Below are 25384 nucleotides of genomic sequence, written 5' to 3'. Positions count from 1 at the left end.
AGACTATGTTGCCTCTGAGACTGTTTCTGAAACTTGGGAAGGCTCAACATCCTTTGACTGTGAGATCCCTGGGCAGGAGCCTCCCTAAAAATACTGTTTATGATATTTCCATGTCAATTTGCTTATGACTTACCTTCTGTTTTCTGTTCTTCATTTAGAGCATCAGCATAGGCAGAGGAACCAGGAAGAGAGTAAGTGCTGAGACTACCATGGTCTCTCAGCAAGATGCTAACAGTGTTTTTTTGTTGAAAATATTATTTATATGTTTTTAGAAAATGCAAATGAACTAAAAGAAGAATGTTAAAATCTCCCTTAAACCTACCACCCTATAATAACTTTAGTTAACATGTGATGTTACATCCTCTCAGATATTTTTGTGCATATATAAAATTACATGTATTTATTTATTATTTTTCTTTGGAGGAATAAGAGAGATATATTTATTTTTAAGTGGAACCAAACTATATATGTTATTTTATAACATGTTTTTCACATAAAATATTTAGAGTGCCTTCCATTGCTAATAAATATATTTTTATAGCATCATTTGAAATTACTGCATAATATTTTACCATATGTTCCTTAAGACTGTACCATAATTTGTTCAACCATGCCTCATTGCTGGACCTTTAAATGTTTCCTTTTTTGGCTGGGTGTGGTGGTTCACGCCTGTAATCCCAGCACTTTGGGAGGCCGAGGCAGGTGGATCACTTGAGGTCACGAGTTCGAGACCAGCCTGGCCAATGTGGTGAAACCCCATCTCTACTAAAATACAAAGATTTGCTAGGCATGGTGGTGCATGCCTGTAGTCCCAGCTATTTGGGAAGCCGAGGCAAGAGAATTGCTTGAACCCAGGAGGTGGAGGTTATAGTGAGCCGAGATCGTGCCACTGCACTCCAGCTTGGGTGACAGAGCAAGACTCCATCTCAAATAAATAAATAAATAAAAATACAAATAAATGTTTCCTTTTTCACTGTTATTATCAATCCTCTAACAAACATCAGTACACCTAAATCTTTGGGCATATTCCTTAATATAAATTCCTACATGTACAAATTTGGGTCAAAGAGTATAAACAGTTATTAGGCTTTGATAAATATTTTCCAATTGCTTTTCAGAAAGGTTATACTAATTTGTGAGTGCTCATTTCCCCACAGCCTCATGAATGCTGGATATTAGTTTTGGTTGTTTTATAGTTTGCCAATTTTATAGTGAAAAAAATGCATTGTTTTATTTTATATAATTTTGATTGTTAGTGAGGGTGAACATTTAAAAAAATATGTCATGGGCCACTTTGGCAAGATGTTTAAGTGTCTACCAGGGAAAGGCAAACCTTCTAGTCCTTGATTTTTTTGCTCCAAGGACCTAATGGGACTGTGAGGCTTAAAATAACTAAGTACAGAGAGTATTGAGTAACCTTAAGGTGGTAGTTGGGAAGATAAAATATAAATTAGAGTTGAAGTAACAGCTTGTCATCCTTTCTTGATGTCTAAACCACTTTGCATAAAGCCCTGCCTTTGGCTGTTAGTCCTAAACATTAGCTTCTGGGCTTTACAGAAGGCAGTAGGGAGGAACCAGTTCTTCTGGTCCCACTACTGGGGCCAGAGGCCTACCGCAACATTCCAAGTTCCAGCTAAGCCTGACCCCCAGGGTAGAGGTGGCCAGGATCTTCCAGGCAATGAGAACTCTGGCCTGAGCAGTTCTTTTGGACTCTTTCATGAGTGGTATGTTATACATTTTGTATTCTACATACAAGGGGCAGAGCTTGGCTTCTGGGAGTGTTTGTGAATGAAGGGGCTTCCTGTATGCTTGTCCAAGCAGAACAGACACTCCCAAGCCTCATGTGAGGTTTTTGTCTAGGATGAAGATTCAGGGACTGAAGTGGGAGAAGGCACAGATGAATGGGCCCAATCCAAAGTCACAGTTAGACCCCCTGATCAGCTGGAGTTGACCGATGCGGTGAGTGAGTAGCCTCTTGTCCTTGCTCCTTGTACCTCTTCCAGTTTCGGAGATGTGTTCTTCCATAGTACATGATTAGGAGCTTGCCCAGAATCTGGGTGTGAGACATCTGCTGATACTCTGGGGGATCCTCCTAAGCCTCAGATAGGGTTGGGGGGCCTTCATGTATGACCGTCTTGGTATTTCTCTCCCTCAGGAGTTAAAGGAGGAGTTCACTCGGATTTTGACAGCCAACAACCCACATGCACCCCAGAACATTGTCAGGTACAGTTTCAAAGTAAGTCATCCCCTCCTGGGCAGGGGCATCTATACCCATCTCCTTGAAGTGACAGTGACTTGCTACATTGCAAAAGCCTCTCAGTAATTCTAGAGGAGAGCACTTTTAAACTGAGGTCCTTGGCTAGAAGCCTCAGATTTCACACGGAGTTTTCTAGAAGTTTTTGAAATTTCTTTATGAATCTCCCTTGCAGTCTTGCTAATTGTGGTCTTAAGTGTCCTGCAGAGCCAGTCTTTTCAAGAATCTTGAAATGAATCATTTGGTTAGAAAAATGCTTTTCTGATATATGTAACACATTTTTCACTAACATAAACTATTGAGTCTTCAAAAGCTGAGTTTTCCTCTAGCCAGGCATCTGGATGGAGTACAATTTCCCTCTAGACAAAAGGAGCTGGTTTTCTCCCCTCCCCACCCCCAGCCCCACTGGAGAAGTTCTAGCAGGCTCCAGTCTCAACGTTTCTTGACATCACAGCCAGACAGGCTGGTGACCTCCTCAGGGCCCTCCTTTAGTACACATGGCGTGGGTGGGTAAGTTCTGACTTGGTAGACACATATTGGTATGCCTATATAGGGGACAATACTCTTTTCACTCATAGCAAGGTCAGCTCCTGTGGGTATGAACTGAAGAGAATTTCCGAGTACATTTGAGCTGCAGTGGAAGGGGTGCATATGTTTCCTATTTCGTTATTCTGAGACCCATTTGTTCCATGCTTACTGGGTGCCAGTGTCAGGTCCTATATTAGGTTTTTTACATAAAATATCTCATATAATCCTCCCATTTCTTTGGTACAGGGATTATTAATATTCTAATTTTATGAAAACTTAGATTAAATTAGATAAACAAATTACAAAAGTCACATGACCAGAATTCAAAGCAAGATTTCAACTAGTTTGTCTGACTCCAAAGCAACATTACATTGCTTCTTTAAAAAAAATTTAAAATATATATATGTATAATATTTTGAAAATATAATAGAAACCTATGGTACAAATTTCAAAAGATTCAAAAAACAATGAAAACACAGTCAAAATGAAACCTCCCTCTCTCCCTGTCCTCTTTCCTGAAGACAAGAAGAATTTCTTTTTTTGTTTTTTTGAAAATTTTATTGAGATTTAATTTACGTACTATACAATTCACCCACTTAAAGTGTACAGTTCAGTGGCTTTTAGTATATTTATGGGTTGTACAATGACCACCACAATTTTAGAACATTTTCACTTCCCGCCAAGGAAACCCCAAGCCACTTAGCTGTTCCCCCTCAGTCTTCCATGCCTTCCAGCCCTCAGCAACCACTGGACTATTTTCTATTTCTATAGATTTGCCTATTCTGGACATTTCATATAAGTGGAATTATATACCATGTGGTCTTTTGTGACTGGCTTGTCTCATTTAGCATGATGTTTTCAATTCATGTTGTAATATGTGTCGCTACTTCATTTCTTTTTATTGCCAAATAATATTCACTTGTATGAATATACTACATTCTATTTATCCATTCATCAGTTGATGTTCATTTGAATTGTTTCTGCTTTTTGGCTATTATGACTAATGCTGCTATGAACATTTGTGTGCGAGTGTTTGTGAAAGATTTCTTGAACACACTGCTTCTTATTTAAGATTGTGTAGTCAACCCCTACACAAAGAGGCTGAAACAAATCCAGAAATGTTTCTTTTTTTTTTTTTTTTTTTGAGACTGAGTCTCGCTCTGTCGCCCAGGCTGGAGTGCAGTGGTGGCACAATCTCGGCTCACTGCAAGCTCTGCCTCCCGGGTTCATGCCATTCTGCTGCCTCAGCCTCCCGAGTAGCTGGGACTACAGGTGCCCGCCACCACACCTGGCTAATTTTTTGTATTTTTAGTGGAGACGGGGTTTCACCATGTTAGCCAGGATGGTCTCAATCTCCTGACCTTGTGATCTGCCCGCCTCGGCCTCCAAAAGTGCTGGGATTACAGGCATGAGCCACTGCGCCCGGCCCCAGAAACATTTCTTGAAAGGTGCTACTTGTGAGTTTTGCGAATGGCTTCCCTTGGGCAGCCTGAAAAGGTCAGAGGGAAGCTGCCTTATCCTCCCTGATGTTATGCTGGAGCACAGTACACTCTATGAGCTTCTGTTCTTCTGACATCTGAAAGAGGACCTCTGTAGGACTCAGTGTGCTGACCATGGGAAGCACACTACAGGCAGAGGATTGGCATTGCCTTGTCAATTTCAACGTACTCTTCTTGCCCCTCATTTGGGAGCCCAAGTCTCCTGGGAAAGCTCACCTTACCCAACCTTCCAATAGCCTCCCATGACTGGTGGCATCTTCCCACAGAGCTGGTTTCCATCTCATTGGTCCTGAAAGAGCTTTAGGTCCCCAAAGCTGCTACTTTCCTTTGATGTGGTGGAGTAGGGAGGCAGATGGTTCTGATCTAGGCATGCCTTCCCTCCCCTCACAGAAGCAATAGAGTCTGGGTTTCATTCCTAAACTGAAGAGGAAGATTTCAGTCAACTACTGGGGACAGGATGAAGGTGAAATCTCAAATAAAACTGTAAGGGTAATTTATTCCCTTGGGAATCTTCATCATGAAAATAGTTACTATTTTATTGAACATTAATATTGAGCACTTATTATATGTCAGACACTGTGTTAATAGGTTGTTTTTATTATTTTTAATACTTACAATTATCATGCAAATTAGATAGTATTAGCCTTCTTTTATAGACGAAGAACTTAGGGCTTAGAGTGGTTAAGCCCAAAGTCATGGAGATAAGAAGCAGCAGAATAAAGATTCAAACCCAATTCTGCCTGCCTCCAAAGACCATGCTCTTAACCACTGCACTGTCTCATCTTCCCATACATCTGAGTTACTGAAAGAGGAAGGGCTCTGTGGTGACTTTTAAATACAGAGCTTCCCAACCTGTGTGATGGCGATCCTTCCAGCCCTCCAGGGGCAGGGAGATCTGTGCAGCTGGACCCCATGAACTGGTTTCCCCTACTGTGAGTTTACTGTAGTGTGCCATACAAACATAGTTTCTATATGGCTTGAAAAGGGTTTGCATATTTGTTTTAAAAGAAGGAAGAGATCTCCAGTCTCTAAGTCAATTTTAGTGGTTGCAAGGGTGCTGATCAATGAGGAGGCTATCTGCAGGAACCAGACTATAAGCTCTGTGAAATAAGGGATTGTGTCTACTATTTCTCAGCTTTATATCCCAGGCACCTGGAAAATACTTGGCACATTGAGGCTGTTCAAAAATTATTTCAAGAATGGATGAACAAAATGACCTGGGCTGTAAGCCTAATCCTGCTTCTCGTTTGCTGTGTGACCTGGACAAATGCCAACCCATATCTTTTCTGGAATTCCATGGTCCTCTTGTATGGAACTAGGGGATTGGGGTTGTCTCTGAGAATCTCTCCAGCCTTAGAATCCACTAAGCACAGTGGAGAGAGGGCTATGCCAGGTGTGTTTGGTGACTGTGTCCGCCCAGGGTGTGTGGTATGGCAAGTGAACTAGAAATCTTGAGCATAGAAGTGGGAGACAAGACATATAAGCCAGTGACAGGCAAATCTGGAGCCACTTGAGGTTGGAAAGGCAAGGTATTTTACAATAAATCCTCGATGATAACTTTAAAAAAGATTTTATTTCATTTGCCTTCTCTTCCTTTTCTTCTTTAAACTGAAATGCAGTGAAAACTTCAGATTAACTGAGGATTTGGTGAGTTACATTTCCTTTAACAAAGATGGACTGTCTTGGATCTTAGAGAATGAAAGCAGATTACATTTTGACTCCAGCTCTTTTAGGGACCCCTGGTCTGACTCAGCCCCTCTCTTCTTAGGAAGGCACATATAAGCCTATTGGCTTTGTGAACCAACTGGCAGTTCACTACACCCAGGTTGGGAACCTGATCCCCAAAGACTCAGATGAAGGACGGCGGCAGCATTACCGCAATGAATTAGTGGCAGGTAGGACTCTGGGCCATCCTGAAGCTACAGCCCTGAGCCTGTTCCCCTTATTCTGGTCACCCTAGGAAGTATACCTCTAAGCCAGAACTTTGCAGAGCCTCTACTAACATAAACTCCAGGCCGGGCAGGGTGGTTCTTGCCTATAATCCCAGCACTTTGGGAGGCTGAGGCGGGCGGATCATGAGGTCAGAAGATCAAGACCATCCTGGCTAACACAGTGAAACCCTGTTTCTACTAAAAATACAAAAAATTAGCCGGGCTTGGTGGCACGTGCCTGTAGTCCCAGCTACTCGGGAGGCTGAGGCAGGAGAATTACTTGAACCTGGGAGGCAGAAGTTGCAGTGAGCCGAGATTGTGCCACCACTGCATTCCAGCCTGGCGACACAGCGAGACTCTGTCTCAAAAAAAAAAAAAAAAAAAAGCCCAATAGCTGGCTGTCCTGAATAGGTCAGGGAGCTAACCTATGACACTCAGGCCAAGGACAACCCCAGGGATAGGTAGTGTCTAAAAAGCAGAAACCAAGAAAGCCCTCCCTGCCACAGATTGGGAGAGCAGGCTTAGACTTTGAACTCATTGGCAGTATCCTACCAAGGTTCTCAGGAGTCTGCCAAGGTGATTTCAGAAACAGAAAACCTCGAAGAAGATGAAGAGCCCAAGGAGTTAGAAACTGAGCCTGGGAGTCGAACAGATGTGCCTGCAGCTGGGGTACAGTATAATATCGCTCTGTGTCCCTCTTCTTCCAGCTCAAGCTGTGGATGGAGGCTTCATGGGTAACTTGGGAAAGGAGGAGGGAGACTGAAGGTGAGAATAGAGGCTGCAGGTGCCAATGTGTCTGGCAGCATCACTCTCTCCTACCTCTGTCCTATCCTAGGACAGGACTTGCCCCATCTCCCGGTTTTCTACCACCTTCTCACAGCTGAGTCCTGATCCTCTGGGTCTTTATTTTCAGGCAGCTGAAAAAGTGACTGAAGAAGAATTGATGACTCCTAAGCAGCCCAAGGAGAGAAAGCTCACTAACCAGTTCAACTTCAGTGAGAGGGCCTCACAGACCTACAACAACCCTGTCCGGGTAGAGCAGCCCCCACCCTAGCCCCTTTGCAGCTCTTCACTGTGCCTGGCAGGGAAGAAGCAGGCCTGACCCTGGCCCTAGCAGACCTCAGCCTGGCAGCGGTGACAGGACAACAGATGCTACAGTTTATCTCCCCAAGGAGAGCTGAGAGCATGCGTTCAGGTCTCTGTAAGCTATCCAGGCAGGAGTTTAGAGGGAGTAACATGGAGGCTAGAGCTCCCAAAACTCTACTGGAAGGCTTCAGCTGGATCTGGGCTTCGTAGAGGGGTAGAAGTTAGGACTTGGCAGGGGAGGGGAGGCCACAGTGTGTTCAGGGAACAGGAGGCCTAGGAGCCAGTTCAACTGAAGTTGATGATCTCTGTGATAGACCAGCTGGCAAAGGCCAGAAAGTTCCCTGACTCATAAGAGAGGCTCTTGAGAACCAGGCTGAGGGAGCCTCTCAGGGTTTCAGGTGAGAGACTCACACGTAAGGGGAGGGTTCTACAGAAATGAATCTACAGATGGAGGGCAAGGTCTACAGGGTGAGTTTTTGACAGTGCCTCATCACCCTGTGCGGTCCCTATGCTGACATTTGGTAATCTGGGTGATACACAATGGGAAGGGGGCCCATTCCCCTGGTGGAGCCAGAGACCCTCATACTAGAGAGGCCTTCTCAGGGCAAGGGGTGTTAGTCTGATGGCCTGACAGAGGCTGACCTCTATGCCCTGGCCTGGCATCCTGCAGGTCTGTTCATCCCCCACTTAGACTGTATCTTGGTTAAAATGGGCAGTCAGGCTTCCCTGCCCCTGCTTTCTAGCTTATACTTCTGAAGGAGGCCAGAATGGACACAGTATGGGCTTTGAATGCATCATTCAGTTATTCACCCAAGCCCCTCTTTACTTCCCTAGCTCTGTGTCCCACACCTCCATCTTCTCTCAAAGATGTACTGTTGGATTAAGTGAGAAGGAGTTGAGGGCTTTTTGTGGGTCTCCTGTTGTCTTGTTCTTTAGGATCGAGAATGCCAGACGGAGCCTCCTCCCAGGACAAACTTTTCAGCCACAGCCAATCAGGTAAGACCTTGGGCCAGTCTGAAACCCCTTACTACCCACCTCTATGTATCCTTTCCTCATTTAGCAGCAAAGGCAACTCTGGGTCAAGGGCTCCTCTGGCAGTCTGCCCTCCTCATCTACCTGCCTCCCTGCTCACTGTCCTGAGCATCCAGGCTCTGAACACCAGGCACATGAGACAGTAGGTCCCTATCCAGTGAGTTGTGGGCCAGCCACGTGACTCAAGGGCAAGGTTGTCCAGGCTGGAAACAGGCATGGCTTCTGGGTGGAGCTTCTTCCATGGCCAGGGGAGAACATTTGCTTCCATGGACTCTCTGGAACCAGTGGCACCCTGTGACTCTGTGACTGACTCCAAAGTGTTAGCACTCTGACCCTGCCCTCCCAGCAGCCTGCAGTGTTCCTGCAGCCCCCCTCCTCCCCCTTCAAGTCCTCCTGGATGGCCACACTTATTTGAACAGGATATGGTGCCAGGAGACCTGATCTCAGACCTCACATTTTCTGTTCATACTTTAAGATCCTGAGCAAACCATGTCACTTTTAATGCCTCAGTTTCTTTCTCTCTAGAGAGAGAATGACAAGCTGCCTCACAGAGTTGTTGGAGGGTCTGAATGAGATAACAAAGATTGGAGTACTTTGCAATGTGGAATAGGAGACTGTGGGGGAATTATTAAATGTAAGGTTTGCTTATCTGACCTCCAGGTGGCAGTGACTGCCCAGCTCTAGGGAGCACACGGTGTGATCGGGGGCATTTGCCCAGCCCCAGATCCTTGCTGCTTCCTCTGCTACTATCCTTGGGCTTCTCTTCCTGTCAGATCCATTTAGCAAATGTTCCCTTACCTTTTGCTTATCTACTTTTAATGCTGAGGTGTGGTCAGTACCATAGACAGCCAGCCCGAGCCAGTATGTTTATGCCATGTCTGGGGTGGGGGTGGGGATATGAAGATATATATATATATAAAATATATATTTGAGACAAGGCCTTGCTCTGTCACCCAGGCTGGAGTGCAGTGGCATGGTCTTGGCTCACTGCAACTTCTGCCTCCTGGGCTCAAGCGATCCTCCCACCTCAGCCTGCTGAGTAGCTGGGACCACAGGGGCATGCCACCACACCTGGCATATTTTTGTATTTTTTGTAGAGATGGAGTTTCGCCATGTTTCCTAGGCTGGTCTTGAACTCCTGGGCTCAAACAATCCACCTGCCTCAGCCTCCCAAAGTGCTGGCATTACAGGTGTAAGCCACTGTGCCTGGCCTATTTTTTTAAATGTTCTGATTCAGAGTCTTTTAAATCACCAACAAAAATGGGAACTAGCCTGATGTTTGCCCATTTGTTCTGCCTGCTGGGGGCTGCGTGCTAGAACAATGTTGATCTTCAGCTGAAGACCCAGCCTCTGGGTTTCAGGGTATGTAAGCCCAGCCCAGAGATGTCCTCAGAACTCTTTCATTCTTGTTCCAGAGCTGATGGTTAGTAGGGAAGACAGGTATTGAATGCATAATTCCAACGGGCCAAGTAGAAGATGCTTGTTGCCAGGGTTAACATGACCAATTCCTTAAGTCTTGAAGGCTGAAAAGAGCTGTCTGGGTAAAGATTGCACCTTACAATGATCCTTCTTATCTCACCCTTGCCTAGTGGGAGATCTATGATGCCTACGTAGAGGAACTTGAGAAGCAGGAAAAGACCAAAGAGAAGGAGAAGGCAAAGACCCCAGTGGCTAAAAAGTCAGGGAAGATGGCCATGAGGAAGCTGACATCTATGGAGTCTCAGGTTTGGTGTTAGTTCCTACAACTCTGCCACAGAATTTCTGAATGAGGCCTTGGCCTCTGGGTAGACAGAAGCCTGGCTGTCTGGGAGGGGTTCACAGATACTTAAATCAGGGGCTAATGTTGAGGTATAAATAGTTCTTTCCTTAGGGGAAGATGTGAAGAGAGCTACAACTGCCTCTAGCATTCCATACCTCCCCGCAGTAAGATAGATCTGGAGGCTAGCAGTATTTCAGAATTATTGAGCTAGAGGGTAACAGAAGACTTATTCCTTATTGAAAGCACTATATGCCTTCTGGAAGAGCTGGGGAGTCTGCTCAGGGTGGGGGTGGAATGTGAGGATAAGGCACCACTTCCCTCGGCAAGGGCTTATAGGATCTGGGAAAGTGAGATGTTTTTTCACTTTCAGTACTTGGGTTTACTTGTGTCCTATACTGTAGGTGAATCTTCAGGGGCCAGGAGCCAGATCAGAGATGATCATAGGTACCATCAATGCTAGGCCAATGGATTTGGCCACCCTGGGCTAGATTTTCCATGAAGAGCCATGTAGAAGTCATTATAAAGGTCATGGCTGGGGGGCTCACTGTGGGTCTAGCCAGCACAGGTTTGGGGATCATTGTGGGAGTCACAGTGATGCAACTATAGGAAGTCACTGAAGGGAGGGTCGCCACAGGGAGACGCTGAAGGGCCACATTTGTCCCTTTAACAGACAGAAATCTGGATCAGGAACCGGAGTCCCATTGTGGATCAGGATGGGTTTGACTTGCAGTGGCATGGGAGGGACAATGTCCACAGGAATCTGGGGGCTGGTTTCAGCACCTCGGAGAGTTCCCATGGCTGCTCTCGGGGAAGTGGTTCTGCTCCACTCCAGAATTGAAGCTGGACCAGTTAAAGGAAGTGCTGCTTCCTATGCCTGAGGTGTGTCCACTCTCGCTTAATTCTGTTTCATTATCCTGATCATGTCACATTTTAGGGGAAGTTTGAGGGTCCCCTGCCCTGGCTTTATAGGAACTGTCCCAATGCTGTTTTATTCAGTCACTGACCAAGTACGTAGTGATCATGGCCGTGCTGGGTACTGGAAATCTGAGGTGAAAGATGGAGCCCCTGCCCTGCTACTCTGTGCAGACCCTTGGCTTCCCCTGATCCATTCTCTAGAGGTTAGAGGCTTCACAGGGGCCACTGGCCTAGGTCAGGGTTCACATGAAGATCCATCAGGGGTTGTAAGCTCTGTGCTGGGACCCATGGTTGCCGAAACCTCAACTATAATCACCAGGACCTAGAAACCAGAAGAAAAGTCCCTGTGGCTGAGACTAGAATCTGACCTGTGTCTTCTAAGCCTTGCCAGAGTTGGTGTCTAACATCCTCAGGGATGAGGGACCATCCCTCTCCATCACACTGGACTCTTCCAGCTTAGCTGACTTGGAAGACTATGGTACAAGCAGATTCCAGCCCTCTGGACCAAGAGTCCACATGGGAGGCAGGACACCCTCCCCCAGCCCCACCCAGTGAATGCCTTGGCGTGCACCCTCTCCCCGAGGCAATAATTAGAAATCCCAAGTACTGGGCCAGGCTGTCTGTGCAACACAGTGGGAGAGGCAGTCACCTTCCCCATTGCCCAGGCCCAGTGCTTGAACAGAGTGACACCCCTTCCTCAAAGAATGGGGTCTGATTATGTGGATAGAAAACTCAAATGTGCTGGAGGGGAGAAAAGATAAAAACTTCATGATATCCTATAGGAAGGGCCTTCTTGGTGGACCTCAGGTCTCTGTCTCATTAATGATTTGGGTGAATGCACAGAAATCAATGCACGTTTGTCTGATCTGAATAATTAGGTAGGAAAGGAGGAAAGGGCTCACAGGCTGCAAGTTCAGTCAGAACTAATAAAGATGTGTGGCTGCTCCAGTAGCATAGTATCTGGGACAAGGGAGGTGACAGCCCACAACACTGTCCTCAGAACACAACTGGAAACCTGCATCTCCCAGGGCCAGGAGAGGAGTGGTCAGACTGGGGAGGCACTGGCTGGCTGTGTGGGTCTGAGAGCATGGACCCTGGAACCTACAGACCTGGATTTATATCCTGGCTTTGCCATTTGTTAGCTCAGTTTTTCTGAAAGCTCAGTTTCTTCATCTGTAAAGATACCCTAATGATACCTACTTTGCAAGATTTTCATGAGAACCCAAGATAATACAGTGCAGACCCTAACATAACACTTTTGTGCTACTGATCAATACATGGTAGCTATTGTTATTGACATGCCATTTCATGACTGATGGAGCTGGGAGGAGTCACCTGAGGAAGTGCTGACTTGAGGGCATGTGGCTGTGTCCTCCTACCTCAAAGGAGCTATCACCAAGCATCCAATTCCCTGTGGCCAGAGGACAGAGTTGGGCCCATATGTAGAAGATGCAGGGAGGGAGTTTCAGTTAACTGGCTATCTGGCCACAGAAAACACTGCCTGACCTGGGGAGAGTCACACTTGCCAGGAAGCTGCTAAGGGGAGAGGATTCCTGCTCTGGGTCAGAGAATAGAGAGCGTAGCTGGAACCAGGTGAACTCTGAGGTCTGTGACTGCAAGACTCCAATGAATGCCCTCCTTGGTCAGTTTTCTAAGATAAACTTGGCGTCTCTTTCAGGCGTGGCAAAAGGTCCTCAAAGGTCAGTTCCCCAGAAGTGACTTCATAACCCTCTGCTGCACTACTCTGCATGTTTCCTCTGACACCATCACCACCGGGAACTGGGTTAAACACTAACATGTATTATCACATTTCACCATCACAATGACCTGATGAGGCAGATGCCACCATCCGCCCCCACTTACCAGGAGGACTCTAAGACTCAGAGAAGCTAAGTAACTTGCCAGAGGTTGCCACCGGGTTCTAATTTTGGTGGGATGGGATAGGAGTGCAGGTCTGTGCGGCTCTAGAACCCATCCTTTTAACCGCTACCTGACACTGCTGTTTCTGAGACATCGAATCCTTGGGAGCCATGGGCCTGGCCCCCTGGCCCCACCCTGGAGGGCTGCCCATTCAGCTGGCTCACTCCTACCACCTGCCCTAAGCCCTCTGGGCCTTTCCTATTAGTCCCAAACTCTTTGCTCTTCTGTCAACCTGCCAAGTACCTCATCTTGGGGATTTATGGAATTTCACACAATGGCAAGCTTCCTTTTGGTTCAAGATGAGTCACGTTTTCCTGAAGTTAAGCTTCCTGCTTTCTCATTGGTCTGGGCTGTGGGGAGGGCCTGGAATTAGGAGTCTCAGTTCTGCCTTGTACTCCATGTATGTAAGCATGTCTCTCCCCTTTTTGGGCCTTGGTGCCTTCCTCAGCCTGTGACTGAGTAAGGGATAAAACCAGATGATCTTTGAGGCCTTTAATGGGAGTCTTTCACTCTCTGAGCTGGTAAAACTTTTCTGTCTCCACCAAAGAAGGCTCCAACCTGCCCTTGTCTGCTCTCCCCTGCAGACCCTTCCTGGGCTCTCTTCAATGCCCTGTCTTGTGCTCAGAGATAGGCCTCCTCCAAAACAAGTCCAGAATGAAAGCATGAAGTAGGTTCTACCCAGGGGCCAAGTATATCAGCTCAGACCCTTTGTGCCACTTGTGAAGTAGGAGTTCCTAGAAGAGGGTAGTGGCATGAGCTGGGCCTTGAGACATGCAGAGAAACCTTTACAGAGCTATCTGGGGTGAGTAGTGGCAGAGAGGTACTGCTGAATTGATTGCAAGTGTGACATGGCTCAGGACATATGACCTTGCCAAGTGCTGGTTTATGAGGACCTGAAGTTTCTGTATCCCCACAGACTGATGATATCATCAAATTGTCCCAAGCTGCTAAGATCATGGAGCGGATGGTCAACCAGAATACATATGATGACATTGCTCAAGGTAAGAGTTGAAGTTCTGGAAACCACTATTATTGCCTGTATTAAAAATTTCTCATAAAAGCTTGGGTTATTTGGGTGTCTCATGCTAGCTCCTACAGGTGCAAGCGGAGAAAAAGTAATCCCTCCGCCCTCTGGATGTCACTGGGGAGACAAGACTTATGTGGATTAACCATGACTGATGGCATAAGAAACAATGTGTATACTGATGAGATCTGGAAATGGTGCAGCAAAGAATACCTGCACATTGGTGATCCAGTCTCATCTTCCTGATAACCCTGGGAGGCAGGCAGAGCAGAGACTTGCCCATACTGTACACATGAGGAAGCTAAGGCTAAGGCCACCTGACTAGTGAGTGGCAGAGAGGACCCAAATAGAGGTCTCGAGCTTCCTCATTCTATGCTCTGTCTTCTACTCGGAGCACTTTGGGAATGCTATAAATGCCAGAATGTATGGGGTAGACAGAAACCACTCTGGGGATCCTCACGTAGGAGAGAAGGAAAATGAGGGATGAGTGGGAGTAGTTATGGAAGGCTTTGGAGAGGGCTTAGCTAGATGCCAAGGGAGAAGCAGAGTGTGTGAGAGAAGATAGCTACAGGGAGGATGTTCTCGACAGGGATGGCATGAGCAGTGTCTTGGCAGTGAAACTGAATAGGAATAGACTCTGGTGACAAGGGACAGCAGGCTCCCTGACCCAAACAGGATCTTCATTGAAAAGAGGTGAGAGTTCAGGCGCAAGAGGTTGTTGGAGCCCACTAATGAAGGGCCTTGAATATCATGCAAGGAATGTGACCTATCTCTGCAGACAGTTCAGAGAACTGAAACTTTCTAGGCAGGGACACAGCCCGATGAGAGCAAGGCTGGAGGAGGATGTGATTGTGTAGAATACAGGGCAGAGGTGGAGGTGAGGCTCAAGTGTGGGGTGGAATGGGCCTTACCACACCTGACCTAGCCTGTGTCTTAAGGGATGGAGAAAAGGGAACAGTTATAATAGTGAGAAACAAGCTCCAGCATTCACTGGGAGTAGCCTGTGTGTCAGGCATTGTGCTATGCAATTTACATGTTATTATTTTGTTTGTTCCTGATAGCCACACTGTGAGGTGAATACCATTATTATCTCCATTTTATAGATGAGAAACTCAGGCTGGGATGTTGCCACTTTTTCAAAGTCACAGCTAGTGTGAAGTGTGAGTGGCGGAATCAGAACTCGAACACAGGCCCCTTGGATCCATCACCTAAGCACTTCGCCGCTAGGCTGCAAAGCCATTGAGCTGGAAGAGACATTTCAAATAAACACACTCAATAGATCTATCCTGGTGATTAATTAGTGATGAGTTGAAGAAAGAGATTGATTCAGAAATGCTTAAATCCTGGGGGCCTGGGAAATTCTGGTGTCTTTGACAGTGTCAGGGAAACGGAATCCTTCCCATGGCATGAACAGCACATTCCCAAGTGGCTTGTATTTCTCTAAGAGGTTGTGCATTTATCTGGAGCAGCTGCCTTCCCAGAGTTGGCAGCTCCTCGATGCTGGCTGGTCTCCTTTGCTGACAGCCTAGGGCTCTTCTTGGTGACTTGATGCTCATTGCTCACCCATGGGACACAGAAACCAGGGCTGCCAAAACCAGCAGCCTAAACAAGCCCCCTCGTTATCATTCAGGCTGGAAAACGACCTTGAGTGCTTTTCAAAGCTGTCAAAGTACACAGCAGCTGTGAATGAGTTTGTCACTCACACAGCGTGGCTTCTTGAAACCCAGCCTCTGCAAGTGGCCCACCAAAGGGCTGCAAACCTGATTAATATCCATGGAGAAATTGGCCTTGGTGAACCACTTTCATTTATAAGAACACAGTCACATAAAAATGCATTGAACTTTGATTTTTTTTAATTGCATACTCCTTTCCCTTTGGGAAAGTGTAATCATGAAGGAGACATGAAAATAGAGAAATGTTACCAATTAATCTCTGCTCTGAATTGAAGTATTTTCAAAGATAACCCAAGCTGGGGAATCTCTGATGTAATCAAGGCTCACGCCTCTCTGACCACTTGAATCTTTTTTGTTCTGAGACATTTTTGAGGTTTGAGTGAAGTCCCACAACCTCAAGGTATGGGCACTATAGGAGATGTCAGGCCTGGGCATGTTCTTGGCTTCACTGAATGACAGGATTCATTTTCTAATTGGTCACCCTTTGTCAAAAGAAGATCAAGAACTACTTCACTTCTGTTAATGAATTTCACTGCATTCTTTAAACAGTTGTTGGTTGTCTGTTTTGTGGCTGGCCCTGTGCTAGGCACTGGGGATCCAGAGAATATATATGTGTCCTGCTCTCCAGATACTGTCTGGTGGGGGAGAACAGGCAAAAGGATAAATAGAGGCAATCTAGTGTGACAGATGTTTCAGTAGAGGAGAGGCAGGGCTGGAACAGAGGAAGAAATTAACTCTGCTCAAAAGAAAATGAAGGCCTTACAGATGAGAAAGAGTTTGATCTGGATCTGGAGTGAGTAGGAGTTTGCCAGGAATAACAGGGCATCTTAGACATGGAAAACTATGTAGAAACACCCAAAACAGGAGACAACTGGACTCATTGGCATGATTTGATATGGAGGGGACACGGACAGCTGACTAGAAATAACGTGGATCTCCTCTCGGTTTGATCTCCTCTGCAAGGAGAGCCATTTGAGGGGGTTTCAGTGGAGTGAGGAAAGAGGTGTCGTGAGGTGCCTTGTTTGTACTCACACTGATTGTTCTGTGAAACAAGGGTTGGAGAAGGAGTTACTGGAGGTAGGAGACCAGTTAGAGGGATGTTGTCATAATACAGGTGATGGATGTTGGGGCCTGAACCTGGGCAGGGGCTATGGGTTTGGAGAGAAGCGAATGAATTAAAAAGATAGAAGAAAAATATGAGAAATTATGGAAACAGATCAGTCAAGGATTACTCATTTCTGGTTTAGACAAGTGGGAGGATGGGGCATCTATCTAACTTAAAGAAAGTGGAAGGCAGAGACAATTTTGTGGGCAGGAGATGAAGTTGAGTTCAGAGAACCCAGGGGGGATCTAGGCAGCTTCATTATAGGGAGGCTTGGCTGTGGATATGAAAATGGGCGGCATTTTAGGGATTTAGGAGGCAGAATTAATAGAACTATTAATCAGCCCCTGGCAGCTGAACCCTTGAAATTTGGCTCCTCCAAACGGAGCCTCTGAAGTGCTAGGGAAACACATGGGAACAAGGGCTGCGAACCTGGGATTTTATCCATGTAGACATGGTGGGTGTATTGTAATGTACCTCCAACAACAACGACAGTAACAATAGCTAACACATAGAGCTTACTATGTGCCAGGCATTTTTCTAAGCTCTTTGCATATATTAATTCATATATCCTCACAACAGAACTCTGAGATAGGTAGTATTATTATTCCCACTCTAAAACAGAGGCTCATTGTTTTGCCCAAGGAGGTACAGACAGTAAGTGGTGGACCTGGGTTTGCCATAAAGCGGCAGTCCCAGGGCTGACTCTGCCTGTGTGTGTTTAAGATTTTAAGTACTATGAGGATCCTGCTGATGAATACCGGGACCAGGTGGGTACCCTGCTGCCGCTCTGGAAGTTCCAAAATGACAAAGCCAAGCGCCTGTCCGTCACCGCCCTCTGCTGGTAAGTATAGGCATTGCAGCAAACGCAGAGCCCCTGAGTGCCCTCTACATCCCAAACCCCCAGTACCCCCTTCTGCACTTAACCACCTTGAGTATGACATGTGACAGTATGGAACTTGGATTCTTATGGGATCGCAGGACCACCCCCAGGACTTCCAAGTGGTGAGGGCCTAAGCTGGAGAATAGATGTCTGTAGTATATTTAGGCACCAGTGCCAATGGGAAGGCCCTTGTCCACAGGAGGGCCATGTTCATTTCCTATGCCAATGGGTTCATATTTTTTTTTTGCAGGAATCCAAAGTACAGGGATCTGTTTGCAGTGGGATATGGCTCTTGTAAGTGATCTGGTTATTCATTTATTTGCTCATGTAAACAGCAAACACTAAGTACCTACTCTGTGCAGAGCTCTTTGCCAGTTGTAAGAAATACAAAGATGACTGCCCACAGGGGGCTCACAGTCTAATGGGGCATATCCACAATCCTACTGGCAATTAGTGCTGGGTGAAGGAATATTCTAAGCTGAATGTGCCAATGGAACCTTGAAGGAGTTATTCTGGTGAAGAAAGAGGGGAAAACACTTCTGGCACAGGGACCTGCATATGCAAAGGTTTGGAGGCATGAGGAATATGGCAGAATAGGAAGCTGCTGGGGGGGCCAGGGTCAGCCCTCAAAGGGCCTGGTAAGCCATTCCAAAAAGCTTGGATATTCACCTGAGGGGAAACCACTGAAGGAATTCAAGGACAGGGACATGACCAGCGCAGGGAGGAAATGCAGGCATTGCAGGCCTGAGACTGGAGGCCAGGAAACCAGTTAGGAGACTGATGCAGGCATCCCAAGGAGAGATGGCAGGACCTTAACCACACTGTGGAGTGGGGATGGAGGCCCCCCTTCCTGCCTTCTCCTCAGGCCTTCCTGATCGGGTGGGTGGGGCCATGGGGGATGGGATCCCCTGAACCTTGGGAGCCCATTGCTGTCCAGAGTGTGCCCACCCCTGCCAGTTATCCACCCGAGGCAGGAAGGCAGCACAATGGAAACTGTGTCCAGGCGATTTGCTTTCCCTTCATGTTACTTGGTCCCAGAAGAAGCCCCTAGCGCTGTGCTGGCCTGGACATTCCCCCTTCCCAACGGGAGAGGGCCCTACACTTCGCAGTAGTCTCGGCTCCCCAGTGCTAACAGCTTGTTCTCTGGCTGGGAGGATCAGCTTCTGCAAACACAAAAACCTTTCCATTCTCCAAGCTGCTACTGGCTGGCAGGCATACAAGCTCCCAGTCACTGCCCCTCAGACTGCCTGTCCGCCCATTCTTTGACCAGGGTGGGGAGGGGGAGGGGGTGTTTGTCATTCCTCTCAGGGAGGAGACCTTGGAGCTGCTCCCAGTCTTGTGGTCTGGGCCGCCTTTGAGGATGCCCTAAATGCCTGCTTTGTGTCCCCACTCCTGAGGGTGGGCTGCTGCCAAGTGGGAAGTGCCCTCCCCCTCTGGCAGGGAACTAGCACATTCCTCCCCCTCTGCTGCAGCTACTGGGCCTGGAACAGGGCCTAGGGGTTGGGTTGGGCAGGCCCTCCCAGGAGTGGGTGTGGACCCCACTGTGAGGCTACTCTCAACCCAGGCTCTCTGGCCAGGTCTGAGGCAGGGGTGTAGGGGCTGCTCCCCAGAAGGTGGGAGGGGAAACTGCTTCAGTTTTAGCGCTATTCTCCCCCAACCCCGGTTCGGAAGCAGGCTCAGCTGGTCGGGGTCATGTGGAGGCTGTCATGGGGGCTGGGGGGCTGGGCAGCATTGGGCAGGAGCAGTAGAGTAGGTCACCTCCCACCAGCAGATGACCTCGAGCCTGACAAGCCCAGCAATGTCCTTTGGGCAGGCACTTACCTGAGAACAGTCTCTTTGTCTTTCCTTGATCCTGTTAGCTACATCCACGTGCCTGAGTGGTACCTGTCGTCAGCTACAGTCCTGGGGGTGGGGGTGTCACTTTCCAGTGACACTTGGGGCCAGAAGCCTCTCTGAGCCTTGGTTTCTTCATTGGTGACACGGAAAGGCTGACAACCTGCCAGGCCTCCATTCCAGGGCTATTGTGAGGTACGCTTGAGAGAGAAGAAGTAAACACACTGCAAGTGGAGGAACCACCTACACATAAAGGACAATCATTGCTGATTTGTCTGTCATTCTTTCTCGTAGCTTTCCTGCAGTACCCTCAGGGGGCCCGAGCAGAGAATGGGGGTGTGGAGACAGAGGGACTCTCCTAGGGAGCAGGGCCCAGTGGCAGCGGCAGTGGTATTTGCTTTTGCTGTCACTGGCTAGGGGGTTGTTGGCCGGCTTTCAGATGAGCATCTATTCTCCAGAGCCTTGCATATCTCAGAACCACCTGCAGAGGCCTGAATAGAACCAGGCTGGGCTGAGACTCAGGAAGGCCCCTGCATCCATCCTGAGCTTGCCTCTGGGAGTCCCATGCTCTTGAGTGCCTCCATGGGAGAAAGAGGGCGAAGCTGGGGCAGACAGAAGGCACCCTAGCTGCTGGATGGGGTCACTATGAGGAGCAGCTGGTCTCCCCAGCATCCATCACACTGTCTTTGGAAGCTCCCAGATACCACCCTCCCATAATCAGATTTTGCCTCATGAGGACAAACACTGGAGTGAGAATTTGGGTTTGTTGTTGGATTTGACTCTGGTGAGCTGAGTCTAGACCTCATAAACCTCCTTTTTATGGTATTCCCAGATATTTATTCTGTGACTCATCCAAATAAAACTTTGGCAGGGGTAGGTATGTACCCTAGGAAGGACTGGGGCTATTCCCTCATTTCTGGGACAGGCCAGGTTGGTTGGAGCCAGCCAGGAACAAGCAGGTAGAGAAAAGGGAATCTGGGCAATTTCCTGTAACAGCACCGAAACATCCCTACCTGCTTCCCCTCTATAGCTGCTGGGTAGGTAGTGAGCACAATAGGCTGCTTAAAGGGCAAAGATTGGGATCCCCCCTAGGGCCAGGCTACATGTTCCCAGCAGAGTAGAGAAAGAGGCTGTCAGTAGGTATAAAGCAGGTGGAGGACGGTTAGAAGAAAAGGAACTAGCCCAAGAAGAGATGGCCTTGGGACTGCTGGGATGCAATGATGTCAGCCAGCTGTACTGAAGGGGTCCTTTCCAGCCCATTAGCCAATTCATAGCAGGGAAACAGGGACTTCTCATGGTCTGCCAAGCATGGATGGTGGAACAGATCAGGATGCTCTGTGTGGTCCTGAGGCTATCACACAGGAGATGGGGCAAGAAGCTTCCCAGAGAGCCATGTATTGGAAGAGCAGGGGAGCCAGCTGTTCCCCAGCCCAGCCTCTCTCTGGGGACAGCACCCTCAAAAGGGGCCAATGTCAGGCTCTGAGTCCCAGCTCTAAATCCCTTCCCACTCTGTCCCACCACATCCTGGCCTGTCCCTGGGCCTGCCCAGGCCAGAGATACACTTTTAGGGATTTAAATCTTTCCTGATCATTTATTTGTCAGCTTCACTAATTAAGCAGTGTTAATTTCATTTACTGAAAATGGAAATTCATCCACCTCATTTCTCCTCATTCATCCTCCACACACAAAATCCATCACTCCTCGGCTGCAGGCTGCGTAAAATTTACAGGACTAATTATGTTGTCAGGTCTCTTTGTAAATACAGTCCTTAAAAGCCACTGTGCTTGCTGGGTTGTAATGCAAGGACATTCCTGTTGTTAGTTTAATTACTGGTTAGTTATTTAGGTTCTCAAATGTTTGCCTCATTTTCCCTAAATCAAATTAAATGTCCCACTTGATGTATTCTGTCTCTAAGGCCTTGCTCTTATTTCCACACTGTTTAAATATGACTTCTAATCGAATGAGAGTGCCTGGAAAAGCCCAGCTGCTCGAGAGGCTGAGCCCAGCTCGGCACCATGGCCTCTGGGCCATGCTTGAGGTTTTGAACCCTCTAGCAACTGATACCCTTCTTTAGAGCAGCCTTGGGCTAGTCCCCTGCCTTTGGAAACTGTGAAAGTCCTAACGCAAGGGGCATTTTTGTTCCTGGAGTCGAAGGTGGCAAGGCTGAGGTATGGGAAATGGAGAGAAGGTTTCATTATTGTCATCAGAAGGGCGGAGGAGCATTGCATCCATCCAGCTGACTTCTAGAGGGATGGCTTCCAAACCATCCCAGAAAAAAAAAGTGCCATCTATGGGAGCCTCTCTCTCTGATTCCTAAAGTAGGTTTGGGTCAATTTTCCCTAAATGTCTACTATATTAGTTTCCCGTTGCTGCTGGAATAAACTACCACAAATTTAATGGCTTAAAATAACACAAAATTATCATAAGTTCTGGAGGTCAGAAGTCCAAAATAGGTTTCACAGAACCAAAACCAGGTGGTAACAGGGCTGCATTCCCTCTTGAGGCTCCAGAGGAGCAGCCCTTTCCCTGCCCTTTCCAATTTCTACAGGCTGCCCACATTCCATGGCTTGTGGCCCCTTCCAGCAAGCAATCGAATCATTCTGACATCTGCTTCTATGGTTACATCTCCTTCCCTGACTCTCCTGCCTCCCTCTTTCCCTTATAAGAGCCCTTGTGATTACATTGAGTCTACCCAGATAATCCAGGATAATCTCCTCCATCTCAAGTTCTTTCACTTAATCAAATCTGCAGAATCCCTTTTGCCATGAAAAGTGACATATTTACAGGCTCAGGGGATTCGGATATGGACATCTTTGCAGGGGGGCCTTCTTCTGCCTACCACACACCCCCTCCAAGTGCCTCTTGCATGACTTAATAAGGGAGTCATTAAACAGCTGCTGTCTTGGAGCCAGTCCTGGGCTAGACTCATTTAGGACAGCACAGCAAGAGAGGAAGCCTGCTGTCAGTGGCTGGCCTGGTATCCTTGTCTCTGTAGCGTGGCGTCTACTTCCTCCTGTCCACTGACCTGGCCTGATGCCCCTACATGCCCTCAGCTTTAGCAGAGTGCCCCCAGGTGGGGGCTGCACTAGCCTTCCACCTCTCCAGCTTCGGCTCCCCTGAGCTTGGTGAGGAGGCTGGGAGGACCGAGCTGGTGGCGGGATGGCTGGGACTATGTTCATGACTACATATCAGGATGGGCGCCAAGTACACAGAAAATGAAAGAAAGAGTGGGAGGCACTCCCTTGACATGCGGCTGGTGGGGAGAAGGGCCTCTGCTGAGTGGTCCATTGTTGATCGCCAAAAGCTGCGCCCAGGCCAAGTGGGCCTGTGGAAGCCTGACTGGCTGGCCTGGGACTTCTGGGTTTGGGGAGCATGCCTAGATCTAGGGCTCAGGCTGAACCTGGGACTGTGGGGATATGCTCAAAGGTGGCTAGTTTGGGACTCACTGTAGACAATTCGATGTTAGTTCAAGCTTAGCCCATACTTAGCTGGGGGGAGGGGTACATGGGCATTATCCAGGCATCTATGGAAAGCTGCCTGCCCTTGGCTGGGCATCCAAACCCCCTCTGAGGTTCTGCTCCTTCCCAAGCTCACACACCTTCTTCACTTAGCAGCTCTTTGAGCCAGCATCCCCCTTTCCTGCACCTCGGGGAGAATTAGGAGAATAAACCTGGTCACCTTGATTGGTTGTTGGATCTTTCCATGATCTCTGAGAAGGGAAAGGTCACATCTCATAATTCCACTTCACAGATGGAAAAGATGAAGCCCAGAGAGGAATCCCACACTCTGACAGATGCAGAGCAGGGCAGGGCTTGCCCATCTAGTGGGGTAGGGGTGAGGGGGCTTCTCCAGGCAGGGCAGTTGGATCCTCCAACCTCAGCCGCCCATCTTCCCTGGGTAGATGACTTCATGAAGCAGAGCCGGGGCATGCTGCTGCTCTACAGCCTGAAGAACCCCAGCTTCCCCGAGTACATGTTCAGCAGCAACAGCGGCATCATGTGTCTCGACATCCACGTGGAGCACCCCTACCTGGTGGCAGTGGGCCACTATGACGGCAACGTGGCCATTTACAACCTCAAGAAGCCCCACTCCCAGCCCTCCTTCTGCAGCTCAGCCAAGTCTGGCAAGCACTCGGACCCTGTGTGGCAGGTCAGCCTGGAAACAGGGTGGGAGGGGTGAGGATGGGAGCAGCATGTGGGCCTGGAGCCACCGGAGGAGGGAGGGAGCTTGGGGAGGAGAGGACCGCAGGCAAGGAGATGAGGATGGCAGGTACCATCAGGCCAGGATCTGGGTGTGAGAAAAGGCAGAAAAGGGCAGAAGGTGAAAATCAGGAGGCAAGAGGGTCTCCAGTGAGAGCTGGGGTCTGCTGCCCCAGAGCTTCCCTCAGGAGGGCCCCCATCTGTTTGCTAAGGATCTCTTAGATGTGGTGATCAGTAACTCAGAAGACATAGCTGGAAGCCTCCAGGGCCTGACAGGCTCCAGCTGAGTACAGTGGGCCCTTGGACAATGTGGGAATGAGGGACACTGACCCCCACACAGTCAAAAATCTGTGATAACTTTGGGGTCCTCAAAAACGTAACTACTAATAGCTTACTTTTGACCAGAAGCCTTACTGACAACAGTCAAATAACACATATATTGTGTGTTATGTATATTTTATGTACTGTATCCTTACAATTAGGCAAGTAGAGAAAAGAGAATATGTTATTAGGAAAATCATAAGGAAGAAAAAATATATTTACTGTTCATTAAATGTAAGTGGATCATCACAAAGGTCTTCATCATCTTCACATTGAGGAGGCTGAAGAGGAGGAGAAAGAGGAGGGGTTGGTCTTGCTGTCTCATGGATGGCAGGGGCAGAAGAAAACCTGTGTATAGTTGGACCCATGTAGTTCAAAGTCATGTTGGTCAAGGGTCAACTGTATGTTAAAGACCAGGTCCTTGTCTACAAGCTTCCTCAACTCCGCACGGGGCCTTTCCTCTGCCGTCTGGGCTGGATTTGGGGAAACTCCCAGGCAGGGGTGGCTGCTGCTGGTTGCCTGCCCTCGGGTGGGACTGTAAGGCCTGGTAGGCAGGTCTGCCCCTAAGCCTCTCTGTAGCACCCCCTCTTCTCCAGACATGCCTAGAGTGGTGGGTGGGGCCTCTGCAGAAGTCTAGAACTCCAGCCTGGAACCATTACCTCGACACTGGGGCTGGATTTCACCCTGACTCTGTGCTTCCCATCATATTCCACTGGGCGTAGATTTCAGTTTCACTCTCAGAGGGTCTCTTAGCTGTGGCTTTGCAGGCCTTTCCTTATTGTGTCCCAAAGGTCCCCTTCTTTCAAAGGCTGTGTGCTATTTTTCCATGGGCAGGTCTGGGAGGACCTAAGGATGAATTTCTGCCTCAAGTTGCTCAAGGTCTCTGGGCTCATCAGGCAGCACTGGGGCTCTGTCTTCTCTTCTTTCACTTCCCTCCTGCCCTGACAGTCTGCAGGCAAGCTCTACACTCCTGCCTCTTATGGCCCTGAGCTCCCTGAGACATGTGGACACCTTCCCCAGCACTGACAGGCCTGAGCAGAGGGAGGACTGCCCAGGCACAGGGGCCATGGTGCCCTCTCAGCTTTATCCATTACCCAGAGCCTGGGGCAGAGGGTGGGAGGGAGGCAGCCCCTCCTGCCATACGCCCTCCCTGGCTACTCTCCAACAAAGCAGAGACCAGAGGTTGCAGCCTCAGGAGTTTTCTCCACCAAAAAGTCCACCTCCCAATTAATCACCAAGCCTTCCAGACACATGTAGGTCTCCAGGCAGGGTGAGGATCTCTGTAGAAACTTTAAAACTCAGGGAGAGGAGAAAAGGCCTGTCTTGATCATACCTGGCCCAGCCCTGCCCCTGCTTTCCCAGCTCAGATAGCCCAGGGCCAAGCACAGAGCATCTCTGGTTGGCCTGACCACTTTCCTTCCTCAA

The 25384-nt window shown here is 48.2% G+C and overlaps 1 protein-coding gene across 9 annotated transcripts in view; it reads left to right on the top strand.

Moving 5' to 3' along the window:
* Window positions 1-25384, top strand: part of DNAI1 (dynein axonemal intermediate chain 1) — a 60089-nt gene that overhangs the window by 22674 nt on the left and 12031 nt on the right. For 6 of the 9 annotated variants that reach the window (XR_008510081.2, XM_054521012.2, XM_024252202.3 and 3 more), the window contains exons 2-13: window positions 159-191; window positions 1861-1959; window positions 2156-2236; window positions 6050-6176; window positions 6757-6881; window positions 7126-7245; window positions 8235-8294; window positions 9920-10054; window positions 13841-13925; window positions 17450-17567; window positions 17857-17900; window positions 23341-23588. Coding sequence is in view for 8 of the 9 variants with exons in the window: in XM_054521012.2 (XP_054376987.2) it covers window positions 159-191; window positions 1861-1959; window positions 2156-2236; window positions 6050-6176; window positions 6757-6881; window positions 7126-7245; window positions 8235-8294; window positions 9920-10054; window positions 13841-13925; window positions 17450-17567; window positions 17857-17900; window positions 23341-23588 (1275 nt within the window). In the remaining variant the exon portion in view is untranslated. The remainder of the gene's footprint in view (window positions 1-158; window positions 192-1860; window positions 1960-2155; window positions 2237-6049; window positions 6177-6756; window positions 6882-7125; window positions 7246-8234; window positions 8295-9919; window positions 10055-13840; window positions 13926-17449; window positions 17568-17856; window positions 17901-23340; window positions 23589-25384) is intronic. The other 3 variants (XM_054521013.2, XM_024252203.3, XM_054521011.2) reach the window with 1 other exon arrangement.

This window comes from Pongo abelii, chromosome 13 (assembly GCF_028885655.2).
Source record: "Pongo abelii isolate AG06213 chromosome 13, NHGRI_mPonAbe1-v2.0_pri, whole genome shotgun sequence".
Taxonomy (NCBI): Eukaryota; Metazoa; Chordata; class Mammalia; order Primates; family Hominidae; genus Pongo; species Pongo abelii.
This window is presented reverse-complemented; position numbering and strand designations above follow the sequence as displayed.